The sequence below is a fragment of the Aulonocara stuartgranti genome, assembly GCF_965226115.1.
Source record: "Aulonocara stuartgranti genome assembly, chromosome: 2".
NCBI classification, from domain to species: domain Eukaryota; kingdom Metazoa; phylum Chordata; class Actinopteri; order Cichliformes; family Cichlidae; genus Aulonocara; species Aulonocara stuartgranti.
The window spans coordinates 26247335-26270892 of NC_138940.1; the positions used below are offsets into that span (position 1 = coordinate 26247335).

At 40.8% G+C, this 23558-nt stretch overlaps 1 protein-coding gene across 2 annotated transcripts; it reads right to left on the reverse strand.

Moving 5' to 3' along the window:
• Positions 1 to 12671: 12671 nt before the first annotated feature.
• dctn4 (dynactin 4) lies at positions 12672 to 22452 on the reverse strand. 2 transcript variants are annotated; one of them, XM_082508432.1, is made up of 14 exons: positions 22222 to 22452; positions 21488 to 21558; positions 21183 to 21361; positions 21036 to 21079; positions 20342 to 20449; positions 19670 to 19690; positions 19089 to 19162; positions 18159 to 18271; positions 17961 to 18070; positions 17789 to 17862; positions 17249 to 17303; positions 16584 to 16691; positions 14104 to 14201; positions 12672 to 14011 (listed from the first exon to the last, which is right to left on the reverse strand). In XM_082508432.1, the coding sequence occupies exons 1-14, from the start codon at positions 22354 to 22356 to the stop codon at positions 13792 to 13794; spliced, it is 1410 nt and encodes a 469-aa protein (XP_082364558.1). In that variant the 5' UTR covers positions 22357 to 22452; the 3' UTR covers positions 12672 to 13791. The 2 variants fall into 2 exon arrangements, with proteins under 2 accessions (XP_082364558.1, XP_082364559.1); XM_082508433.1 differs by lacking the exon at positions 19670 to 19690.
• Between the last annotated feature and the right edge of the window lie 1106 nt (positions 22453 to 23558).

Here is a 23558-nt window from a genome sequence, read left to right on the forward strand (position 1 = left end):
TGGGGATTAGCAACATATAGACCTGTGTGCATGTAGACACAGGTGAAGCTAATTAGATAAACAGGAAGTAAAAGCTGAAGCAAGGCACACAAGAAAATCAGCTATTGTAGTGAAGCAGGGAATAACCAAAAGACGGTCATCTATTACGACCAGTATGGGAGTAAGGCAGACAGACGGGACAAAAAGCAAACTGTGGAAGAGAGTCAGAGATTAATAATAACTAATGATTAAATGCAGATTGGTGTGTAAGTACACTGAGAGTGAAGATGGGAAGCTCCTAGCAGCCTAGGCCTTTTAAAAATATATGCTTTATCAATCTTAAAAGTAGAGAGAGTATCTGTCTCTCAAATCTAAACTGGGACCCACAGAAGGCTTCGCCTCCCATTCTCCTTTTAGAAACTCTAGGAACCACAAGTAAGCCTGCAGTCCAAAAGCAAAGTGCTCTAATTGGTTTGATGTGGTGTTATGAGATCTTTAAGATGAGATGGGGCCTGATTACTCAAGACCTTATATGTGAGGAGAAGGAGTTTGAATTTGATTCTGAACCCAGAACTTGGTAGAAAGACAATTAAATCAAATCAAGAACCAGAATTCACAAGTAATATAAGACTAGAGCTTAATGCTGCTCGAATAATGATGAAAAGACAATGTTAAAATCCTGGGAGCGTGACACTAAAACTTATTTCGAGCTTCAGCACGTGTATTAAGCATTCATCACAGATTCCTGGGATGAATCTGTGTTTCTTCTTAAGACAAACTCAAACAGAAGCCCTGGAAGTGTCAGACTTCTCTCCAGACTGTATGGGAGGTATTACCATTCATGTTCTGCATCATACTGGCTCCCGGCGTCTCTTATATTATAGCAGATTCATGGCACTGACAGAGCAGCTATTTCAGGTCGTGCACCCTGCCACAGCAACCCAAGCATGTTGTAATTTGTGCTTGTCGCCAGGAATTAATTGTCTGCGTTTTTTGTTTTTCTTTTTGCCAGAAAACATAAATCAGCTGTCCACATCCTTTCAGTGTCAGTCGCCTTTAGCGCAACGAGAGGCGGCCGGCCTTGTGAATTCCTGACAATTATAGCACCGGGGTGGGCCGCAACCCACCATGAAATCAGCCGTTCAGGATGCCCGGACAAAAGATGCCGGGGAGGTAAAGGTGAAGTTCAAAACCTCCAAACAGCTGATGTCATTTCTTCCACTAACATTTGATTTAATTTCTTAACAAAGTGAACACAAGATGTCTGATAATATCTCTGCCAATAATCAGTAGTATTTGTAATGAACGAACAAGTTCGGCATGATAGTACCGCTGGACTTGTTTTCATAAGTTCCTATTTCCTGCAAGTCTGCCTATTTTCTAGGATTAGCTAAGTGTTTGCAAGGTCCAACTAAAACAAAGATGACGGTAGTTTGAGTACTGCCCTAAACCACCAGTCGATCTATCTACTGATCTCAGCCTAGATCCTGTCCAGACAATGCCCCGCTTCCCCCTGCTGCACCAATCAAAACACATGCCATTATAAGGCAGCCGGGCGAGGGCCTGCAGGCAAAGACGAGGAGAAAGGAGAGGGAAGGTGACAAAAACAAGAGAGAAAAGGAGGAGGAGGAAGAGGAGGAGGCATGAAGACAACATGGCATCTAATAAAGAGATGTCTGTTTTCACCGCCTTCGCCACCTTTGTTTGGTCTTTTGTCCTGTTCTCGTACCCGTGGCTCTGCTGACTGCATTGACTCTACTCTCCACTGCTCTTAATAAAAGCCTTTAAGTGGAATGGAGAGCCGTCCTGAGTGGCTGATACTGCGCTCTGATGAACTAAAGGGACTGGAGCTTGCTGGTTGGGAGCAGTGAACTCGGTCTTCCACTGGTGCTCTCTAACAGTGTCTCTAATCCATTTAGGTTGAGGGCTGGCAGAGGCTGAGGTCTGACAAAGCACAGCTCTGTCTCTGTGATCCGGCCCACTGAGTCGTAAGTTTTTACAGATGTGGAGCACAAATGGGCATGCAGTTAGCCCAGACTGGGAAGGCTGACTAACTGGACACAGGGTGCTAAATCTGCTCCTCAACAACTTCCTGATTAATCTTTCACGTCTGCTTTCCGAACTGACCTACCCAAAGCACGGTGAACTCAGACAGCCGCGGCCTGCTGGGTATTTCCAAAACTGATATGTCAAAATTTGCACGTGAGCATTTTGATTTCTGAAACCTTACATTTCATGTGTGTGTGTGTGTGTGTGTGTGTGTGTGTGTGTGTGTGTATACAGGGCAGGCAGCCAAGCATCTTATCAGCCCCGATGTTGTCTTTCTTGGTTTCAATCCCAGTGCTTTCCAGAAGAAGAGGAGGGCCCGACGAAGAATGCAATTTCTTTTGACTCGCATTTCCACTCGAGCAGTTGTCATGCTCGTGCCTTCAAACAAACCACTGCAAAATGTGGAAAAATGTCTCCGATCAGACGAGTCGCAGCAGCGGCGGCGCGGCTACGGCAGAAATTATGCGAGACACATCAAAGCAGACGGGCTGAAGTTGTCTTTGATGATAGGCGGTTTATCTAGATTATGTTATGGCAGACGAATACAAAAAAGATTTACACAACATACGCTGAAACAGATGTTAGCAGTATGAGTTACCATGGGAGTGCCCCTTTCTTTCATTTTCCAGTCAAGAAAATAAGTTACAGGGGTGTCATGGTGAATGACCCCACCCCTGCAGTTTAGTGCTCGACTGAGTTCGATTTTGCTTGAACAAGGCCAAATTCAAACTTGGAATGAGAACAGCATCCTCTACTGTACTCCTGGTAAATCGCACAGACACCGAGCTGCAGCAGCATTTTTTTTCTTTTTTTACTTTAAGCTGTACCCATGAACTAAGAAACACACCCACTACAGTTGGGTGTAAGTCAAAACCAAGATGAGCGACTGTGACTGGGAAACACACACAAACACACAAAGTGGACAAGGACGTGCTAACTAGCTGAATAAAATGGGTGTATGTTCGGCAGCACTTTCCCTGTGCTATTTCCTGGCCACCTGTGTGCCAGCTAGCATGAATAGGAAAGTATTGTGCTTCTCTATTTTTTACCATCTCCCACAGCACTCTTTCCTCCCACTCCTCCTCCTCTCAGAGCACTCCAGCACAGACTAGGTCAGACTCCATTTGAGAAAAACTGTGACCCACGCTAGTCATTTGGCCAAACATTTCCAATAAAATGGTTGAATCATGTGTGGGCTGTCTTTTTTTTTAACTTTCAGTTCAGTCCAGTGTGCCTCATAGCCCCAGCATTTCATGTGAACCATAAATAGTTGAAATGTTAAGGAAGTCATTTAAAGGGGATGAAAGTTTATCACAAGATCGGGAGCTAGAAAAAAACTAAAGTAAGATAGAGGAGAGAAAAGAAAATTCAACTTTACCTGCTGCTTCTCAGAAGTGCTTGGACATTTTAGAGTTATGCTAATTCATTTCTTGCTACGAGTCACATGAGACAAGCAATAGTGCTGTCTTATCTACCACCAGCAGCTTCTTTCTTTAATTTAGCATAGACAGGGGACAAAAAAAGGAAAAGGAAAGTGATTAGCTCTGATCCTTAAAAGCTGGTCTTACAGCTAGCATACTTGTTTCTGTTAAGCTAAGGAAATCAGTGTAAGCTGTAGCTTTATTTTCACCATACTGATGAGAGCTGGACACTTTTCAAAGTAACATGCATTATGGTTGAGTCAACCACAGTTAAAAGTGATTTTCTGTTGGCGACTAATAGCAAGTAGTTGCACCAACCAGCTGGTCATTACCATGAGTGTGCAGCATCCTCATCCTCAATGAGCAACCACTTTAAAATGCAAGGTGATTGCAGAGATCGCTTGGCGGGAGGCAATTTGTCTCCATGGCAGACTGACTCCAATCACTCTCAGACAGGGTGCACAAATAATCACCGTATAATTTATAGACACAGACAGACTGTCAACACGTTGGAATCAATCCGAGTCAGTCTGTGCTGACTCATGTGCAACGCATCTCTTACCTGGTTGCCAACTGGTTGTATTCTGCTTAAAATTCTGATGTAAAAACAAGGTTGCTAATTTTGCAGTTAAATCAACATCCTGCAGGATGGTGCAGCAGCATACAGGATGGATACGGATCTATGATGGTTTGGCTGGATTCTTTAGTAAACAGATTTTTGCCAGTTTATTGTAGTTATTATTGCAAACAGTTTGCATGTAATTGCCAACTGGTCCCTGTTCAATTGTAAAGTGAATGCCAGCTGGTAGCAGATTGAGTCCACCTTATTGACGTTTTATGACCATTTCCACCAACTGAAGTCACTTTGAAGAAGCAGTTGGTCCTCGTCTTTGAAGCAACCATTTCAAAAGCAACAATATCGTAATTCAAAGCAAACAGTTGTAATTATTTAGGTTGTGCTGCGGTCTCCAACCACTGTGACTGTAATTTCAAGCTATTGTTTAGGTTTGAGGTATTTCTTTATTCGAGGGGGTTGGCTTGACAGAAGAACAACAGTGCCTAAAAGAGGCGATATGAGCAGTGATGTGATGAACAGAGACTAAGAAATTTTAATGGAACCTGCAACAATAACATGAAACATAAATGGTGGCAAGTAAAACTCCTCTGCATCCGTTCAGACAAGCATTTTTCTCTACGTCTAAGTGCTTTTCTATGTAACATTCATACTGGGTGCAGTTCAGGGTTAGGTATCTTTCCCGGGGATACCTTGGAAAAGGCCAGAGAAGCTAGCGATTAAATTATCAACCATCTAGTTAGTAGATGACCTGCTCTCAGTCAATACTAACTAGGCCTGACCCTGCTTAGCTTCAGAGATCAGATGAGATCTGGTGTGTTCATGGCAGTAGGGCTATCAGCCAGTGAATGGAAGTAAATCTGTAGGTGAGAGTAAGCTCATTTTGATAAATCTGATAGTTTTTGCAAGCTTTTAATTTGCATGTGGCATTAAATTTTATGCATTCATTGCTGTTTGAGCAAAATGACCAAGATTAGCTTCCAAATTCCAGCTTAAAAGCACATGAAGGTCAAATTCAGAGGGATTCATTTTGAATCTTGGACAAAGGGGCCTTCCGAGGAGCACGAATGAACACAAATCAACATGATTCAATGGGAACACATGCGACAGGGCTGAAAAATACACAAGAGTTATCTGCTCAGCCAGACCCTGTAGCAACCAACTGTCAGCTACAAAGTAATGGAGCAACATCAAAACCGCTTTACTTTGTCTTTTCATTGTTACACATCCCTGAGCAATTATTCTCTGGTCTATGATGACCACATCACTGCTCGCCTCTTCCTGTGCGTAAACCTCTGAACACAGAGGTTGAACCCAAACCAGTGCAACACAGCAATGTTATTATATTCTGCAGAACCAAAGAAAGCGTGGACCATTCTCTCTGGGATTTCATCCAGACCAGCATTCTGCCTTGACTCAGTAACCAGTGTGCGATTTCCACTGGCAAGCCTAATTTAGGGTTAACTGGCAGTTTGGGTTGTAATGTATTTCCTTTCGTAAACCCTTAGAGCTGAAATGCAACACCACAGAAACAATTAAAACAAGTGCGGAAAACTCATGTGAACGATACCTTATTTAGAAGAAAATGCATAAAACCCACACCACAGGTTGCAAAGCTGCAAAGAGTAAAGAATCGAGAAATGACTTGAAGCGAGCGTGCGCTGATGAACGTGTAGACTCATCAGGTGTTCGTGTAACAGCCGTGAAAGTTTGAAAAGTATCCCCGGAGACAAGACCAAATATAAACAGCCTGAAATACACGCCTGTTAGTTCTAGCCAGGAGCAGCCATGTGGGCATATCCAGTTGCAGTGCTGAATAAGAAAATGAGAAAATAAATAGCTAGCAGGACTGAGTTCCTGTTCGGGCTGACTCAAGAAAACCACCTTCTGCTGTTCCAGCCCACAGGTGATCAAGCCAGGCTAAAAAGCTTGCTAATAAATTCAGCACCACATTCCCCCAAGGTGTCTGGGATTTGAGGCGTCCTGATTAAGGGGATGTTTGACCTTCTGGTTGGATTCCCTGTCTGGGCCTGGAGCTCTTTGCCTCCAGAGAGCCTCTTTCAGCACTAAAAAGTCACACTGGGTTTCACTTCTATGACCCAGTTAAAAGCTATGTGTTGGCAGATGTGCCCAAAAGGTTTCTTGTCAGCTTCCGAGCTTCTTTTTTTTCTTGCTTCCCTCTAATTACGGGCTGGGTGGAGAAAAAGCAAGAGAGAAATGGAAAGCTAGTCAAAGAAATTCAGAAAAAGGGAGTGAGGGTGATTTTTAATGAGAGGGATTGAGGGAGCATTATAGAGAGACAGAGAGAGATTGAGATGCAAATGTGTTTATTCTTTGCAGAAGGAGAAGGGAATATTTCGTCCAGTTATTCATGAGGTCATGTTATGATCACCCTCCGCATGAAAATATTTACGAACTCAGTGAAGGGAGGGAGGAAAGGGACCTCAGCATCGAATCACGCTGGACATTCGCTGGCAAAAAGTTTCTGCTAACAATGTTGCGCAAACAACACGAGAAACGTGAAGTCATCAGAGTTCCGAGGCTTTGCGCCCACATGTTGTTTCACTCATAATCTTGAGTTTTAAAGGACTATCTCGACGGCAACACAAAGCTCTCCACGTGAGCCTGATCTGTACAGAGCCGCACCTCAGAGGTGGTCTCTCTTTTAACATTTAGCCGACGGAAACTTTTCCAGGAGATGTTGATCCAGTGGGGAATGTGCTGCTCTTGCTCCGGGGTGGGGAACAAGGTCGAGCACAGAGGGGTCAAGCTCATCCATCCTCCAGCAAATGGAAAGATGTCAAATCTGCCATGTGCTCCCCTATCTGTAGCTGTGGGTGAGCTCCTGTGTGTAGATAGCAGTCCAGTCCCGGCTTTCCACTTTGTTGCACTGCTAATGCTGACATTATTCCCGACTGGTTTGTGTTTGACTTGAATGGAAATGACAGTTTCATGCCGCAGATACATGTGGAAAGAAGACACATGTAATTTCAAAAGAGGACCTAATAAAGGGAGTTCTTTCAAGAGGTCCTGCTTGCCAAAGCTTGAGTATTATCAGAGGACGTGATACAGGAAAGACCTCACAGATGCTTCAGATTGGTCCCAGAACAAAATATCCCCCACCTCTGAGGACATGTTTTCTTCCTTTAGCACCCCACCCTTGTGCTTTATCCTTCTCTTTCCTTTAACCTTCTTCATGCACCGTGCAATCTCAGGCTTATCGCATAGAAACAGATCTTGCTGTTAGTGGTAGGCATTAAAAATGAAATGATTAATTGTCAAAACTAAATTCTAAAAACATGATATATATATATATAGCAGAGAGCTGGGGGGGGGGGGGGGTCTTAGAGATAAAGTCAACTAAAGTCGGTTCACTGGCAACAAGATTATTTGTGCCGCATAAGCAGGAAATCAGATCTGCGAGTCTCATCAACAGGAAATTAAAGAGAGCAACATGGTTTAGAGAAAAGCAAACAAAGCTCAGGCTACTCAGATTCTCCCAGCAGCAACATTAACTGGTGACAAGCCCTGGCAATGCTCGAGGATGTCCTCACAAAGAACCACCCTTCAGGTCCGTCCAGTCCGTGGATAAACAGAGGCATTGGCTCTATGTGATTGCAGACATCCTTGTGTAAATAAAATCTGAAAGAATGCCGTCTCCATTCTGTTGTGAGGCTCATTTTTCGTCTCCGTTCTTAAATTCACTAGAAATTACTGCTGTTTGAGACTCAACCCTGCACACTCAATGAGATCTCGAAGCTGTCTGTGTTTCCACAGCTGAGCTGACGTATCTCATTTGCAGCCAGTGTTTTCTTTAATTCAGTACATGGGTGCACAGGTTCTGCAGAAAAACCTGCTGGTTCACTGGGGCTTTTCTGTGCACTCCCAAACTCTAGAGATCAATCTGAACCTGAGTGTGATCTGTGATGAGCTGGTGACCTGTCTATAGTGTGACCCCGGCTTATCCTAACTGGATAGGAAAACGTTTAGATGGCCTCCATACTGAATCACATCATGGATCAAATATGGTTTAAAAGGCAAGTTTGTACTCTAGCAAATGTAGCCGCATGCCATAAACAAAGATCAGTGGAAAATTGTCCCCGTACGAAAGGGAAATGCATTCTTTAATCCGAGCACACAGCAGAGTCTGGGAGAGTGAAATACATTTCATTCACTGAGACTTTTATGGACTTCTACCTTTTAGGGGCTCTTCACCCTGTGAAATGTGCCACTGATAGAGTCACAAATCCACATCTACAGTTTGGCATTTCATATTCTTGCACTGTAAATCCAGCGATGCTCTCATTGATTCCACACACATTGATTTGACTTAACATCTCAGGGGTGAAATACAGCACTCGTTGGGAGCTTGTGTGTGTGTGTTGGCTACCTATGCTGAATGTGGACAGTCAGAATTTGTAGTGTGATGTTGGGCTGGACTTCTGTGGCTTCTGTGGGTCTTCTGCGGAAACCATGTCTGTTCTCGAATATCCCAGCCACACACATTCTCAGCTTCAAGCGCGCTTTCATCAGAACCTAATGGGCCTTAGCTGCCCAAGAAGCCTGCGGCTTTACATTGAGACAACAACAGTACTTCTTTTGTAAGTGTTGTCCTAATTGAAATCATCTATTTACTTAACAATGCGCTATCGCTGGTGTGTGTCTGACTTTCTCCAGGGCGTGTAATTCTTCTAAATAATGAAGCTTGTTTGGATGATACTTGTAGACCACAGAGGATTAGGTAGTGGTTTGTATTGCTCAATTAGGATCTTGCTGAAGCAGGTGCAGAGATACTTGACTTTTCCTATAGACTTGTCTATAGACATGATTTCTCTTTTGTGATTTAAGAAAATGAATGGCTGTAATTAGTCTACACAGAAAAAGCTACCGTGGCTATTTCTGGGTAACATATTTATCCTTTTCTTAGTCTTTCATTTTGTTTTATTTAGAGCTAGTCATTGGATTACACTAAGTCCTGTTTTGAATTTGAGCTGAACATCTGGATGAAGAATGCGATGATATTATGTAAAAGTGGTTTTGTTTTGCTTTTTTCATCTAAGGTTTGCCAAGAAAGCATTTAATTACAAATATTTTTAATGTCATTTAGTCAAATATGTCATATTTCAATAAATGACTGACTGTACCTTTAAAGTTTATTAGTGTCACAGGTGAGTCCAGACAGACTCTGCTCATGTCGGCACCTTTTTAAGCATATCTGTTTTAGCAGCACACCCTCTCATTCAAATATTGTCATTTCTCATTCCAAAACAAAACCTTCCTCTATTATAGACTCTATGCTTTAAGGCGATCAGATGATAAGTTAACATAGTTAGGGCTTCCTAAATTGTACATTTTTTCTTTAAAAGACATTACTTCCTTCACTAGCTACACTTTTTATCAAATCTCTTTTCTACTTAAGTTTTCAATTGAGCAAGAAGATGTCCAGCAAAAAGCAAATTTTCCATCCTCCGGGGACCTCACAGGGTTCCCTCTTAGCACTGGCCCCAGTCTGGGGTTCTGACAACATACAGCCTTTATTGATAAGATTATAAATAAAGCAGAGAGCGTAGCTGCATGTGTGTTAGTTAAGGCAGACAGAGTTTCCGAGAGAGTGTTGAAGGTCAGCTGCTTTCTCTTTTTCAACCCTGCATCCAAAATAAACATTCCATCCAGCCTACAGTTGTCAGACTGCGGAGAGAGCGAAAGCAAAGCAAGAGAAATTGGAATGAGAATTTCAAAGCACATCGGAGGCGAAAGTGAACTTTTTTTGGCCTCCTGAAAAGCTAAGGTTTCACAGTTTTGGCTTTCCCAGCTCTGAAATCCCCCATGCCTCAACAGTTATTCATCTGGGTAGACATCATCAATTACAACTAATTAACCAGATGATGGTCTGGTGAGCAGAAAATGGAAGAGGTGATTCATCACTTTGAGCACCTTTTGGGCTTCCTGTTCACAAAACTAAAAAAAACAAAAAAAACAAAACAACGAAACTAAAAAGAGATCTTTTTTTGTACCTGGGCTAATGCCCAGTAAAGGACATGTCATAAGTATTGTGGCAGAATCATTTCACCTGACAGCTAACAAAGGAAACAAACCTCAATCCCCGAGCATAGCACGGTTGGCCTATGAAATAAGGGGCACGGAGAAAAAGTAGTTGGACATATTTCTGTATTATTATTTTTTTTAGATTAACAGAGTTTTCTTCCTCCACTAAGGCACTGCTTCTCTCCTCTTTTGTTTGTCTGTGTCATGCTTCCTCTGTGGGTGAGTTACTGGCGGTTTGGGCGATGACGTAATTGTGGAAAGGTCCTGGGTGCAGTCAGACTTGTAATTCAGTGAGGAATTTTTCATCTGGTCAAGGCTGGCTGCGTGTGTCTTTATAAATAAAGTTGTTAAGTCTTCAAAGGGGGGGAAAAAAAGATAGAGGAGCAGGAGAGACATTAAATGAGCAGGCCCTTGCCTAACCTACTTACTATACAGGCACTGCTGAAAACCCTATGATATTCATTTCTAATCCCGATAACACAGTCACAGGTCAGATTTCTGTGCTGTTTACAGTGTGAGGTTCTGCAAATAAGAACACGCTGATGCTGAGCGTGAAATAATTCCTGTCTTGATCCAGGAAAATATTATCCTGACCAGAACGATCCAGAATTTGTCCTCCAGACGGTGTGTTTGGGGATCATTCAAGGGCTGCTCATGAGTCAGTTAAAAGATGACTGCATAAATCACCATATTCAGTCGTTCTCCATCAGTCACGTCGGTTTAGGCGAATAAAAATGATGGCCACGAATTACACGTTTAGAATGTGCCTTTTTGAAATACAGTACTTTTTTTTTTCCCCAGTAGTAGAGCAGGAGCCCAGCAAGTGCTTGCTTGGTACGCCACTGCAGGGCACTGAAATCAGCTACTGCTATCGTCAGCTGTGTTTGAAGAGGGAGCCTGTGCTGTTTCAGTGGTCTGGCACTCCCCCGCCCCATGTGTGCTTTATTACCTCATCTTCAGTGGTGATTTATGGCTCTCACAGAGACCACTTTTCTGGGCTGTTTATATCTGGTGAAGATAAAAGAAAATCATGGCTTTATTGCCCAGACGGAGTGGGTCTGTTTACACAGCGGAGGGCCTCATCGGGGAGCTGCAACATACCAGCATCGCACATATTTGATCTGCCTTTTCAGAAGCGATAAATGACACGAGCACGCAAATCATCCCTCCCAACATGACGGATACGTGTTAAATATAAAACGGTATCTGCTGGAGTACAAATTCTTTTACTCTCTGCTCCTCGTGGTGATAAGAGGGCATCTCGTTCTGATGATTTGGATGCTGATAAACAGCTTTGCGCTCATTATGAAAATATTTTTCCCAGTTTAAAGGAAAAAACTGCTTTTTCACAGCCACGATTGCTATCGATCGATGTTTTCAGCATGCAGAGAAATTCAAGATCAAGGTTGCCTTGTGCTTGCTCTCATGTCCTCCCAGAGCTCCTTGTGTGGCTGATGTTTAAAAACTATTTGGCTATGGCGCCATCTTGTGGTGAGAGTGAATGACAGACAAAAATGCAAGTCTGATACACGTGATCAAAAAGCTTATTACAAGATTAAACAGATTTGGGGAACTGATGTTACTTCAGATCCACTACTCTATGTATTATGTGTACATCCAAATGATACAATATATGCAAAACTGATATATAAGAGTTCTGCCTTCCTAATTTTTAAAAAACCCTTTATTATGGAACGAATTACTGGAAGACTTCAGTTGAAACCAGAATCATCTTTACTTCTCTCTTCTTCTCATTGCTGTAGGTCATTTTATAAATATTAATTACACTTAAATTTTTACAGTGCAGACTACATTGACAAAATCTATATCATAAATGGAGGTTCAACTGAAGATATAGAAAAAAATAAATATATAAAGAATCATAGAGAAATAGTTATAGAGATCAAATCAAACGTGTTTCCTATTACATGAATTAAGTTTTTTATTTTAAAAAAAGCTTTAAAATATGACAATATTTTTAAAGCCATCGCTCTACATTGGCTCATTGCAGTGATGAACTTGGAAAAATATCACCTGAACCTTAATGCAACTGATTATTCGCAATGCAATGTAAGGTTTACATCACAGCTGCTCTAAATTAACAGCAATGGTAAAATCCGTTTTCTGAGTTTCTGTAATAGTTAATCCACCAGTATGTGCAAGAGTTTTTTATTTTTTATGCCAAAATATAATTATTGTTATCTATTAATTTTTTTTAATGTACGGTTTTTAATTCTTTATTTTTAATTAAGATGCCAATTTACAGTCATTTACTTGCATTCCTGGACAAATTTGTTTCATTGGTTGGATGTTATGTAGTCCAGTGTGACGCCTCCAATTTGAAAACAAAAACATGAATTCAGTCATTTTTACTTTGTTGATAGATTTCTAAAATACTTTTTCTTTTTATAAAAGGCAGTCTAATAAATCTCAAGTCAGCAGCTTTACAGTTTTAAGCCATTTGCTTTAATAATAGCACTGTTTTCAGGCACAGCAGCAGGAAAAGTGCTAGAAACCCAGCTTTATGTCAAAAGCAGAGTGGAGCACAGTCTGGAATAACCACTTTAAAACTCGCATCACCCTAGAACATAAGACATTTACGCTTTCTCTTTGACAGCATTATTTATTAGCCAGCACAGATGATTAACTGTGATGTAAGGACAGTTTTGTTTTTTTTTTTAACCAAGACCAAAAAGAAAACTGGCAGCAGCTAACAATACGCACTGACATTGAGGTCAGTGAGGTCTATGAACCAAAAGCAAGTTTTCAAATCAGACAAAAATAGTGTTTCAATACACAGAAATGACGGGCACTTTGTACTTCATGTCATTTGTACAGTTTCTCATGAATCCTCCTCACAGTGCCATTAGGTTACTGTGCAACTTCAGACAATAATAAAACGATCATATCTATCCAAAGGAGATCCGTTTTAAACATACTACGGAATCAATAATTGTGATGATACTGTGTAGCATGTATGGTTTTTTATTATATATGTGAAGCATGCATGTTATTCTCCTACTGCTGTCTGAAGGATACACAAGCTAAAAGCGCAGAGGCGTGTGTGTGTGTGTGTGTGTGTGATTCATGGCTGGGATTCACACAGATTGTTCTCTATTCTGATTTCTGATTCTGCTCATCTTTCTATAATCCCACTCCCTCGACTTTGAACTTAAACTTCTATAATCTATAAACAGCAGAGACAAAAAACTCACAAAATACCCACAGCACAACACAGCTGAGACAAAACGTTCGTCAAGGGTGTGGAGAGAAAGGCTGGGAGCAACAAATATGGCATATATATTTACCGTAATCAAATTAAAGCTTCATTTTAGTCAGAAACGATATGCATATAATAAGGATCTGTCCCCTCTATGTAACCACATGCTAAACTGCCTCTTACTGATGAACTATAAAGTGTTTAAGATGAGAAAGAGAAGGTTTTGGGTACATTAGGCAACAATAAACCGGACCAAGAATCTATAGTTATCAGTTAAGTGTGCAACAAGTCATGGTTTCATATAGTTTTATAAACTGTGCAGCACAGGGATCTGCTGATGTGGCTTAAGCCAAAGCATAACAACAGCATCTGAAAGCCTTAAAGGTGCCAAATTATCCTTAAGCTTCAATGAGCTGAATCAGAAATCAGTTTTAAATTAAATTAATCCCAGTTTGAAGGTATTAGTTCGAAGAGCCTAACACTGGTGAACGCAGTACTTGGGTTCAGGAAGCGAGGGGTCCCAGCCTCAGCTCCACGTGGTGAGTGAGCCAGATGGCTTCAGCGGCAGTGTCGGCTCCCTCCTCGCTCGGCCGGATGGGACCAGCGAGGTTGCGGAAGTCATGTCGGATCTTAAAAGAAACCGTGACATCCGTATCCTCTTCTTTCTGAGGGATCACTTTGATAAAGAAACCAATCTTGTTGGATTTCCTGAAGGCAACAACACTGTGGAAAAGACAGAGATATCAAGTGGAGTGAGGGTGTTTTCTCAGGCCATTACTGTTAAAGAGCAAGCGTGGGTTTGTGTGTTGACTCACTCTGGGTCGTCCTGGAAGTCCTGAGGTTCGGCTAGTTCATCATACTCAGCAGCAGCATCCTTTCCTGCTAAGAGTAGTTCCTTACTGGGCACTAAAACCTGAAAAAAATAACAAGCAGTAATGTTTACAGCAAGATTTTAAATGTTAGAGTCACATTAAGATGAATTATTACACTTCTTTCTAAGTTAATCGCATCTTAAAATGAACAATGGTGGTTATTAAATAAAAAGATGTATTTTTCTGAAGTTGACACCTCACATAAAAACTCATGCTCGTCTGACTGTTATATCTGTGTTGTGTTTAAGGGGGAAAATAAGTCAACTGAATCACACTTTTTGCTAAAATTGATGCTTCTTTTCAGCTGTCAAAAGACTTACAGAGAGAACAGATGTAGTACATAAAATATATGTAGGAGGTGGGTGAACTTAGCCATGAGAAGTAGCGATAAAACTCAACCGAGCATAGCTTGATATGGTTCGCAATATCCCTCAGGTGTTTGTATATCAGATCGAGCAGAAAGCCGGGACTGCACTCTCCGTTTGGCCATAATGTCAATGGAAATGGGTCATCAGGATGCTCTTATTTGGCCAGGAGCTCTACCTTACTCGAGCTGGCCCATGACTTCATCACTAAAGAGGCTGGTAATAAAAAAAACGCCTATAGTCAGAGAGCCTCAGTGCACCAGGCAGCACTGTTAGCTGTGACTAACAGTATGAAGAGATGACGCGAAGGCTACAGACAAGCCAATTTGCAAAACAGCCGAGCTGCTGAGTAAAATTTGAATAAATAAGGTATAAGTATAGAACAAAATGGCTAACATATGCACATTTTGTATATGGTGCCAGCACACTAGGAAAAAAAAAAAAAAGTTTACCACCGTGTTGCATCACGTGTTTTTCTATCACTGCTTGCGGACTGAGGAGACCAACTGCTGCACTTGTGAAATCCAAATACTTTCCTTTTCTCACTTGATGCATTATCTTGCTGCTTGAGGGCCTCTTTTGTCATATTTTTTGTTTCATACCACACCAAATGTTTTCTATCAGTGACACACACCCAGTCAAGCACCTGGGCTTGTTTACCACAAAGATACAGATTTCAGAAAGGAAATCAGTGAAACAACTGGATTCTTTGAACCTATTAATGATATTACAAACCTCCGTTAAAATTAACAGGTAAGTCTTTAATTATCTATAAGAGCGGCTCTTCTGGTTATCATTTTGAAAACAAGTCTAATATTTGCAGTCTGAAGTTTCTTTCACTGGATGCATTTGTGGTTGCTTTCTAAAATGTCAATAGGCAAAACGAAAGAAAAAAATTGAGAACTTACAAGTAGAGCTGGGCGATAGAACAATAACGATATGTATTGCGAAATAACTTTTTCTCGATAGAAAAGTTAAACTATTGCGATAGGCCTCATCTCTCTTGTCCTCTTAAAAAAAAAAAGAAAAAAGAACAGTCAATCCAAATTAAGTAGCGCAGAGCCGAACCAAGCATAGCCGCAGCGTCACGTCACGTGACTTGTTACGTACAGCACAAGTGCCAAGCCGGACATGTGTATTTGTTTGGGAAGCAGCCAGCCGCCGTGCCGCCCGGGTAATGGAGGAAATGAGTGTGCCGACTAGAGAAAAATCAACCGAGTGCGTGACCGAAGGTTACCGAAGAGAAAACATGATGGCTCCAATGCCGGAGAGATTGTCAAACGGAAGAGCCAGAGAAGTTCCGTAGTGTGAAGGTATTTCGGCTATTTCAAGTCTGACAAAAAACAGAGTAGCACGCACTGTAAATTGTGCCGAAAGCAAGTCTGGAAATACAATAAACCGGTGCATGCTCAATGTCTGACTGAAAGCGCTAATTCGTCATTCGGCTTTTGTCAGATTAAAGTAACTGTTAAAACTGTTTGAAAAGCTAAGCTATACAACAAGGAGAATTTCCTTTTAGTTCTCAGTTTATTTGATATTGACAAAAGTTAGTCAGTTTTGTCTGTTCTTCTGTAAAACAAACTAAGATTTATTTTTAGAATTAATATTTTGTTTCTAAGTGGAATTGACAATTTAGTCTGTTTCGTTTGTTCTATTTTGAAACTTAAACGCTTTAGCGGCTGCCTTTTGTGTAGTTTGCAATATTTGCCTTTATTTATCTGAAAAAGTCTCATGTTCCTTAAGTACATCTACCCTGTTGAACTTATTATGGGAAATAAATATTTAAATCAAAACAAGCTGCTGATTATTTCACATTTTACTTGTGAGCAACGGCACATTTAAATCTTACAAATATAGTTATTTGGCTTATATCGTGATATATATCGTTATCGCCTGAAATGAAAAAACATATCGTGATATGAAAAAATCTTATATCGCCCAGCTCTACTTACAAGAGATTTTAAAAACTTCATTAAAGTTACAAAGTTTTGTATCAATTTCGGATCGACTGTTGTGCCTGTGTGTCAATAGAAGCGATTAAAAAAATAAATAAAATACCTTTGCAGTGCTATTAATCTCATCAGGGTCATTTTCCTCACAAGAGGTCAGTGAGACGCGGGTGATGTTCTCCACTGGGTTGGTCAGGGTCAGCAGCACCTGGCTCTCCTAAACAGCGAATGGCAGGAAAGAAAAAAGATAAGGCAAATGCTTGTCATCGTTTCCAAGTTTATGTGTACACTAGTGGTTTTTCCTTATTTCCATGCCTAATTACATTGTAGATTCTCACAGATGGTATCAAAACTATGAATGAACACATATGGGATCATGTAGTAAACAAAAAAGTGTTAAATAACTCAAAACATGTTTTATATTTTACATTCCTGAAAGTAGCCACCCTTTGCTTTGTTGACAGCTCTGCAAACCCATGGCCTTCTCTCAGTGAGCTTCATGGTGTAGTCACCTGAAATGGTTTTTACTTCAAATTCCCAGAGCTTTCATGCATCAATAATTAAAAATAGACCAGATAAAATTCATTTTGGAAAATTGCAGATGTCGTGTACACATGCAGAGATGTGTCTACAATGTAATAGCCATGAAAATAAAGAAAAAACATTAAATGAGAAGGCATGTAACAAACTTTTTGCTGGCAGTGTGCACAGAATTTAAAAAAAAAAAAAATCTAAAATACAAGATAATCTACCAAAGTTCGTGCAGACACTGACCTTCCCATTCCGGAGATTTGGAATGGACATAATTCTCACTTCTGGGATATAACTCCTGTGGGAGGAAGAGGAAGGCAGACAGTCAATACACTAACACACCAAAGATCACTAAACATTCAGTCAGAGTGACCTAATGTCTAAACTCCTGAAAACAAAACAAAAAGAAGAAAAAGCACACAGTGAAAACTGTCTCCATTTAACCCTCCTGTTATGTTGGTCTCCAGGAACACCAATTATGCTCCTGGGTTAATTTGACCTGGGGCAAATTTACTCATCCAAAAGTGTCAGAAACACTGGCATTGATTATTTTACAATTTTCTTTTATAATTTAATTTTTTTCATTTTCTGTAGTGATGCAGATGACATGTGACATCTCTTCTGTTCTGGGTCAATCTGACCCGCAACATAACAGGAGGGTTAATGTGCTCATGCATTTGCATGAAAAATGTCCCGATGTCATCCAACTAAACAACATTTATACTTGACGATAAACTGCTGAGAAAAAAATGTTTCAAACGTAAACAGAAGAGCAGCACTCACACAGCCACCAGCTGAATTTTAAACTTAATTGAAGTAGGATTAAACTCTGGCTTGCTCAAGTTGTGCTCGCATTTCTGAAGAAGGGGGAAAAAAAAAGACTCATGTAAATATAATCTATTAAAAGAGAGGCTTTGATAGATATGGAACACTAAAAGCCTGAAGAGGTGCTGACCCTGCAGCGCAGCGAGCGCTTCATCAGGAGGTGTTTGTGTCTTGGGTGGAGCTGAGACGCCCCTGCAGGCTGGAAGTCTGGCTGCAGAAGCCGCTGTCGCAGCGTGGTCACTGCAAGACAAGAGAAATTACAGATTCAACTTGACCTCACTTTGACAAGCTCTCGGTACTGTTCAGCGAGCACCAGATAAGACCATACCTTCAGGTAAATTGATGGGTCTGGTGTAACAATCCTCAGGCAGGGGCTCCACCTCATCAAGTGCCTGGGCTGGTTCAATGGTGATCTCCTTCTGGTCTTCACCCTCTTTGAGGCTAATTAGATTAACATAAATACTGCTTAATAAGCTGTTATTTCTCTTTAAGAAAGAAAAGAGAAATAACAGCTATTATTTCTCTTTAATGACAGTCTTTAAAGTAACTGGAAGTTAATTACATACACTGCAACGCAAACAGTGCAGGTATTTTTGGAGGCTCTAGCTCTTTATAAATAACCTACTCACATAAAAGTTGCACGGTTACAGTTAGAACAAAGAAACTTTGGAAAACTTAAGGTTGATGCCTTCAAGGGCATCCAACTTTTCATACTTGGCTACTGAACAAGAGTCCTTTGAAACAAGAGACAACCAAGTACACATCACTCTTTTCAGAGAGTCCTCGCCAGCTTTACATTCGTCCCCTCGGTCTGACAGCATAGTTTATCAATACGCTGCCTTTTGTCAGCTAATCATTAATCCAAAATGTTAGGCAGGGTCCTTGAATGAATTCTGGTGAGCGATCTCTGTTAACAATTATATCAGTACAAGGTGATGATGCAATTTGAGAACAAGAAAAAAGGTGACAAACTGTTCATTGTGATGGATTAACTACAATAAGTATCTAAAGACAAGTTCCAAGGCTCTGTAAATTCATTTTTATGGCACCCTGAAATTAATCAAACTAATGGTTTGTGGACGGCAGAAAATTAATCTGAGTCACTGATAATATGCATGTCAAAGACGTGAGACATTGAAAACAGGTGCTGACCTTGAAAGTCAAAAAAAGTTCAAAAGGACAAAACCGGTTGATGGGATGTGTTAAAAGCTGCAATAACTGCAGATAAACATGATAATAAAAATATAAAAAAACTCACGAAAGGCCAGCCAGGCTTGATAGTGGAGCTCCAGGCCTCTGTCTCTGCAGTCTGGTTCCAAGGCCATATTTTTCCTGAGTAGAATTGGAGGACAAAACATGATCAGAGATCTAGCCTAGTGAACACTGAAATGTCAAGATGATTATAAATATGCATCTACAGTTATTTATCTACATGACAAATACAACACAACATCCTGACCCAAAAAATTTAGTTTATGGCAAGTTTTGAGAATTTAAAAAAAATGTAAAGAAGTGGAAAAACAACAAATAAAGAACAAACTGTTAAAATTAGCAGTGGTAAGAGACAGAAAGAAGAGCCTTTGTACTCTAGACTAGAGGAAGAGAATCAACTCATATTTAATGAATAAATGTCTTGAAAGAGAAAGATCTTCTGTAGCTTCCCTCCCTCTAATCAACATAAAGGCTCTCCTTGTGTGGATCTCGGTCTCATTTACCCAAGAAACATTCATGTGATCTGTGAGGTCAGTCAGTAACAGAGCAGACAAGAACAGATAGAAATAGAAAACAGTGCTACTGTAAAAGATGAGAATACCCAAATTGTGAAAAAGTACAACTCACCACCACATGAATAGTGTGTTGCTGGGGGATAAAAACCAAAATGTCAGAGTGCATAAGCAAAGAAAAAAAAGGAAAAAGGAGAGAATAAAGAACAAGGTGAAACCAAAGCGATCAAGCAAAACATTATTGATATTTGGTGACATGCAACGGCAACAGAAATGCATCAGTGATGGAAAACAACTGCAGGATATCACAGCTTAAGTGGCTCCACTGCGCGATAGGAAAGACGGGTTTGCATTAATGGATGTTAATTGTCAAAGAAGAAAACGGCAGGTGTGAACAATGCACCAAGCTAACAAAGCGTGAAGACCACATCCAAAGCAGGGGGGCATAAAACTCATTGTGCACATTTTCCGCTACGTTCAGGCAAATCACACTGGTGACTACCATGACATTTGTTTCTTAAGCAGGGTAACAGCATGGGCATGGTGTGAATCTGTAAACCAAGCACAGCAAGTCTATTCCCGCCTGCTTTGGCTTAAAGCATGCAAATCAAATGACATCCTTACTGACACAAAGAAATATTTCTGTATTTATTATTTAAATCAAAGTCTATGTAAATTAGTTTGTTATTTGCAATTTATTGCTGCTATTCGCAATAACGACAAACCACACAGAGGCAACAGCTAACATGAAGCTGTTCATTTGTGGGGCTCAGAGAGAGCAGAGTACCGAGAACGCCAGGGGCATGCACTGTCGTCTCCTGGCCATCTTCTTCCTGTCCCTCTCCTGCTTCTCTCGGTGGGCCAGCTGCTGGTAATACTCAATCAGTTTGTTGATCTGGAGCAAACAAACAAGAATCAGTTCTTTATGTACTTTTATAAAAACAGACTATATTGTAATTTAAAAGAGAACTAGATACATTATGCTACATATAGTATAGGTTCATATCAATACCTATATTATCACAAATTTATTATGTCCCTATATGCAATATAGTTTTTTTCTTAATTAATAGCTTGGAGAATATTATTGGCTTATACTGGTCTTAGTAAACGCAACTTATGTAATTTTTTTTACAAGTTCGTATGATTGTATTAAAATGTGATAGACTTAAAGCTGTAGAAAACTGTGGAATAATAATAATCTGCAAAAATTAAAACAGTTGACTTCCTGCAATAACTACATGTGTGTAAAGACGCTCATTGCAAGACATAAATAAATAAATGGGAGCATGTGCAGTTCGTGCATGTCAGTTTTGTAGCCTAAGCAAATGTTCAGCTATTTCAGTTTAGCCTGGGTTGTGTTATTGAGGGTGTCACTTATTCAGGGGCACATCAGTTTAAAAGCAAGCAATGTGTTATCAGGAAACATGTGAGCAACTTGAGAAAAATTTAGATGGCCACAGGGTGGAAAAAAAACCTACCCGCTGAGTATGAGGGTTCTCCGGCTCCTGCCATCCACCACTGGCTGCAGTGAACAAAATGCAAACATCAGACTTTAGACAGTCACAGAGAACAAATACAGCCTTGACCAAAAAAAGGTTAACTAGGATTAGTGAACTAGCACTCACCAACTGATTTGTCAGCCATGCCCACATCTCTTGAGGTCCAGCGACAGAAGCCGCAGGCCAAATAGTACGCTTTCTTCATGGCTGTCTTGGTAGGATCATCAGGCAGAGGAGCTGGGATGTTGGTGGCCCGAGTAGATAGTGTGTGCATGCAGCACGGGCAGTCAAAACAGTTTGCACACCTACAACAGAGCACACCAATAATTAAGAATGAAACTAAGGTCGCTAATTACATAGTGACATAAGGGGTGGAATATAAACACGGAGCTTTTTCTACGAATCTGCAAAGAAAAGCAGATCAATCTTACCTGTTCTTTTTAAGCTTAGCCTCTGCAGACGGCATGTTTTCCAGACAGCTGGGACAATAGTGGGAGTCCACCTGAACACAGAGAAGTCAGTCTTAAAGTGTATTTTAAACACGCTTCCCAACTGCTTGATTACCAACAGTGTTATCAGGAATAAATAGGATTATCGTTGTACCATTCCTTAGAACAGTATGGTACCATGAAACAGGGGAACCCGTTTTATTTCATTTTTATCTATTCTTCAATGAAGTAAAAGTTAAGCTTTCAATCAAGTAGTAGTATATTAACAAATATTCGTCAGGGTATCCTATGATGATGGTGATGCTACTAGCTAAATCGCTCTGGGCGTGGTGTCTGTAACTTTGAGTTAGGTTTACAAGGTTTTAACAGTGAGGACGTTAGCAAGGACAGACCGACATCAAAATATTTTGCTTGTGTACTTGTTTTAATTAGAGAACATGCCACCCACAGCTTTATATAAGCTAACCTGTGCGTTTAATGCTAAAGCCGACAGATAGCAACGGCTCATTAGCTTGCGCTTGCTTCTTTCAACAAGCGGAAGTGAAACCGTACAACCAATGAAATTAGGGGACCGTTTGATTGACAAACGGCTTGGCAAGACAACTCAGCATATGGCTGAACTAGTCCCTCCCGCCTGTCAAAGCTAACAGAAGGTAACAAAGTAGCTAGAAAAGGCTAACTGTTAGCGGAGGATGATGAGAAAAACACTAACGTACCTCGTGAGACACGCATTCCAGAGATCGTAGCTCACTGCAGTAGCGACAGAAATAAAGCTGAGACAGGGGGGCTCTAATTTTTTTCTCCCCACGAACCAGATAGACAACTCTATCTGGCTGCAGAAGGGACGCCATCTCCGAGGAACGTAGACGAGCCCAGCGACTCACTGGACCGTCTGCTAGTGTTGATGCCACCGCTGGTTGCTTGGCTGGAGAAACCAATGACTGTAGAAAACAGTGAGCTCATCGTCGCCCTCGTGTGGTGAATATAGAAAACGCCACGTTTATGTTTTGGCCAGAGTTGTGTGTGAGATTTGCGTTTGTGGCCTGTTGTTCCCATTTCTTTAGCCGAATGAAAAACAGGAAGAAAAGTTTGAGGTATATCAAATTACGCAAGAACTAGACTGATAATCAGTGGAAACGGATCTTGCAGAGTGATGAATCCAAGTTTTAAATTTTTGGTCCAAATTATCAGCAATATGTTTGGAGCAGGTTTGGGGCGAGGTACAACAGTGAGTGTCTATAGCCATCAGTAAAACACAGTGGAGCCTCTGTCATGATTTGGGGCTGCATTCCAGTCAGCAGTGTTGTAGATCTCATACAAAATGGATGGAATTGTGAACAAACCCGGAAAAAAACAGTGAAATTCTGATCCATGCAATACTAAAGCATCTACAGTAGTGTAGGTCTTTATCTTTATGCTTTAAACTTTAAGATTTAAAAACAATGTTTTTTTCCCTTATTCCCACATAATATTAGAAAGAATCACATTTTTCTTATAATTGGCTCTACTTAAACAGTAATGATTAAGTCCAAGAATATCTCAGGATGACACAAAGAAGATATGGCAGAAATCTGCACCCAAGTTTCTGTTGTGTTACCTGGAGTTTTGACAAAGCTGCATTTTATTTTATATATACTGTATAAAAGTATTTGTATGTGCACTTATTCATGTCCTCACAGCCCCTTGCAACTGATCATAATCAATTAAATTTCAGTATTTCTCCTTAACCAGAGAAATTCATGGGATATTTGGCCCTTCTGGTGCCTCTTGCTTCCCCGCTGCATAACAACTTATTCTGGCCTGCAGATCTGAGCCGAACGCTGTGTACAAAATACAGTGAGCGATACACTCGAACAGGCTTGCAAAGACTCCTGTCAGCCACCCACAGGGCATATGGCCAAGTACCAGCTCACCATGGCAACAGCTGATCCCGGAGAGGAGAGAGGAAGAGAAATGATCCATGAATAAAATAAACCAACAGTAGGCCGCTTAGCTCTCATGCATTCATGAAGATTCGGGTAAGTTCAACTTGTAACACCGCAGGAGCTTTTTA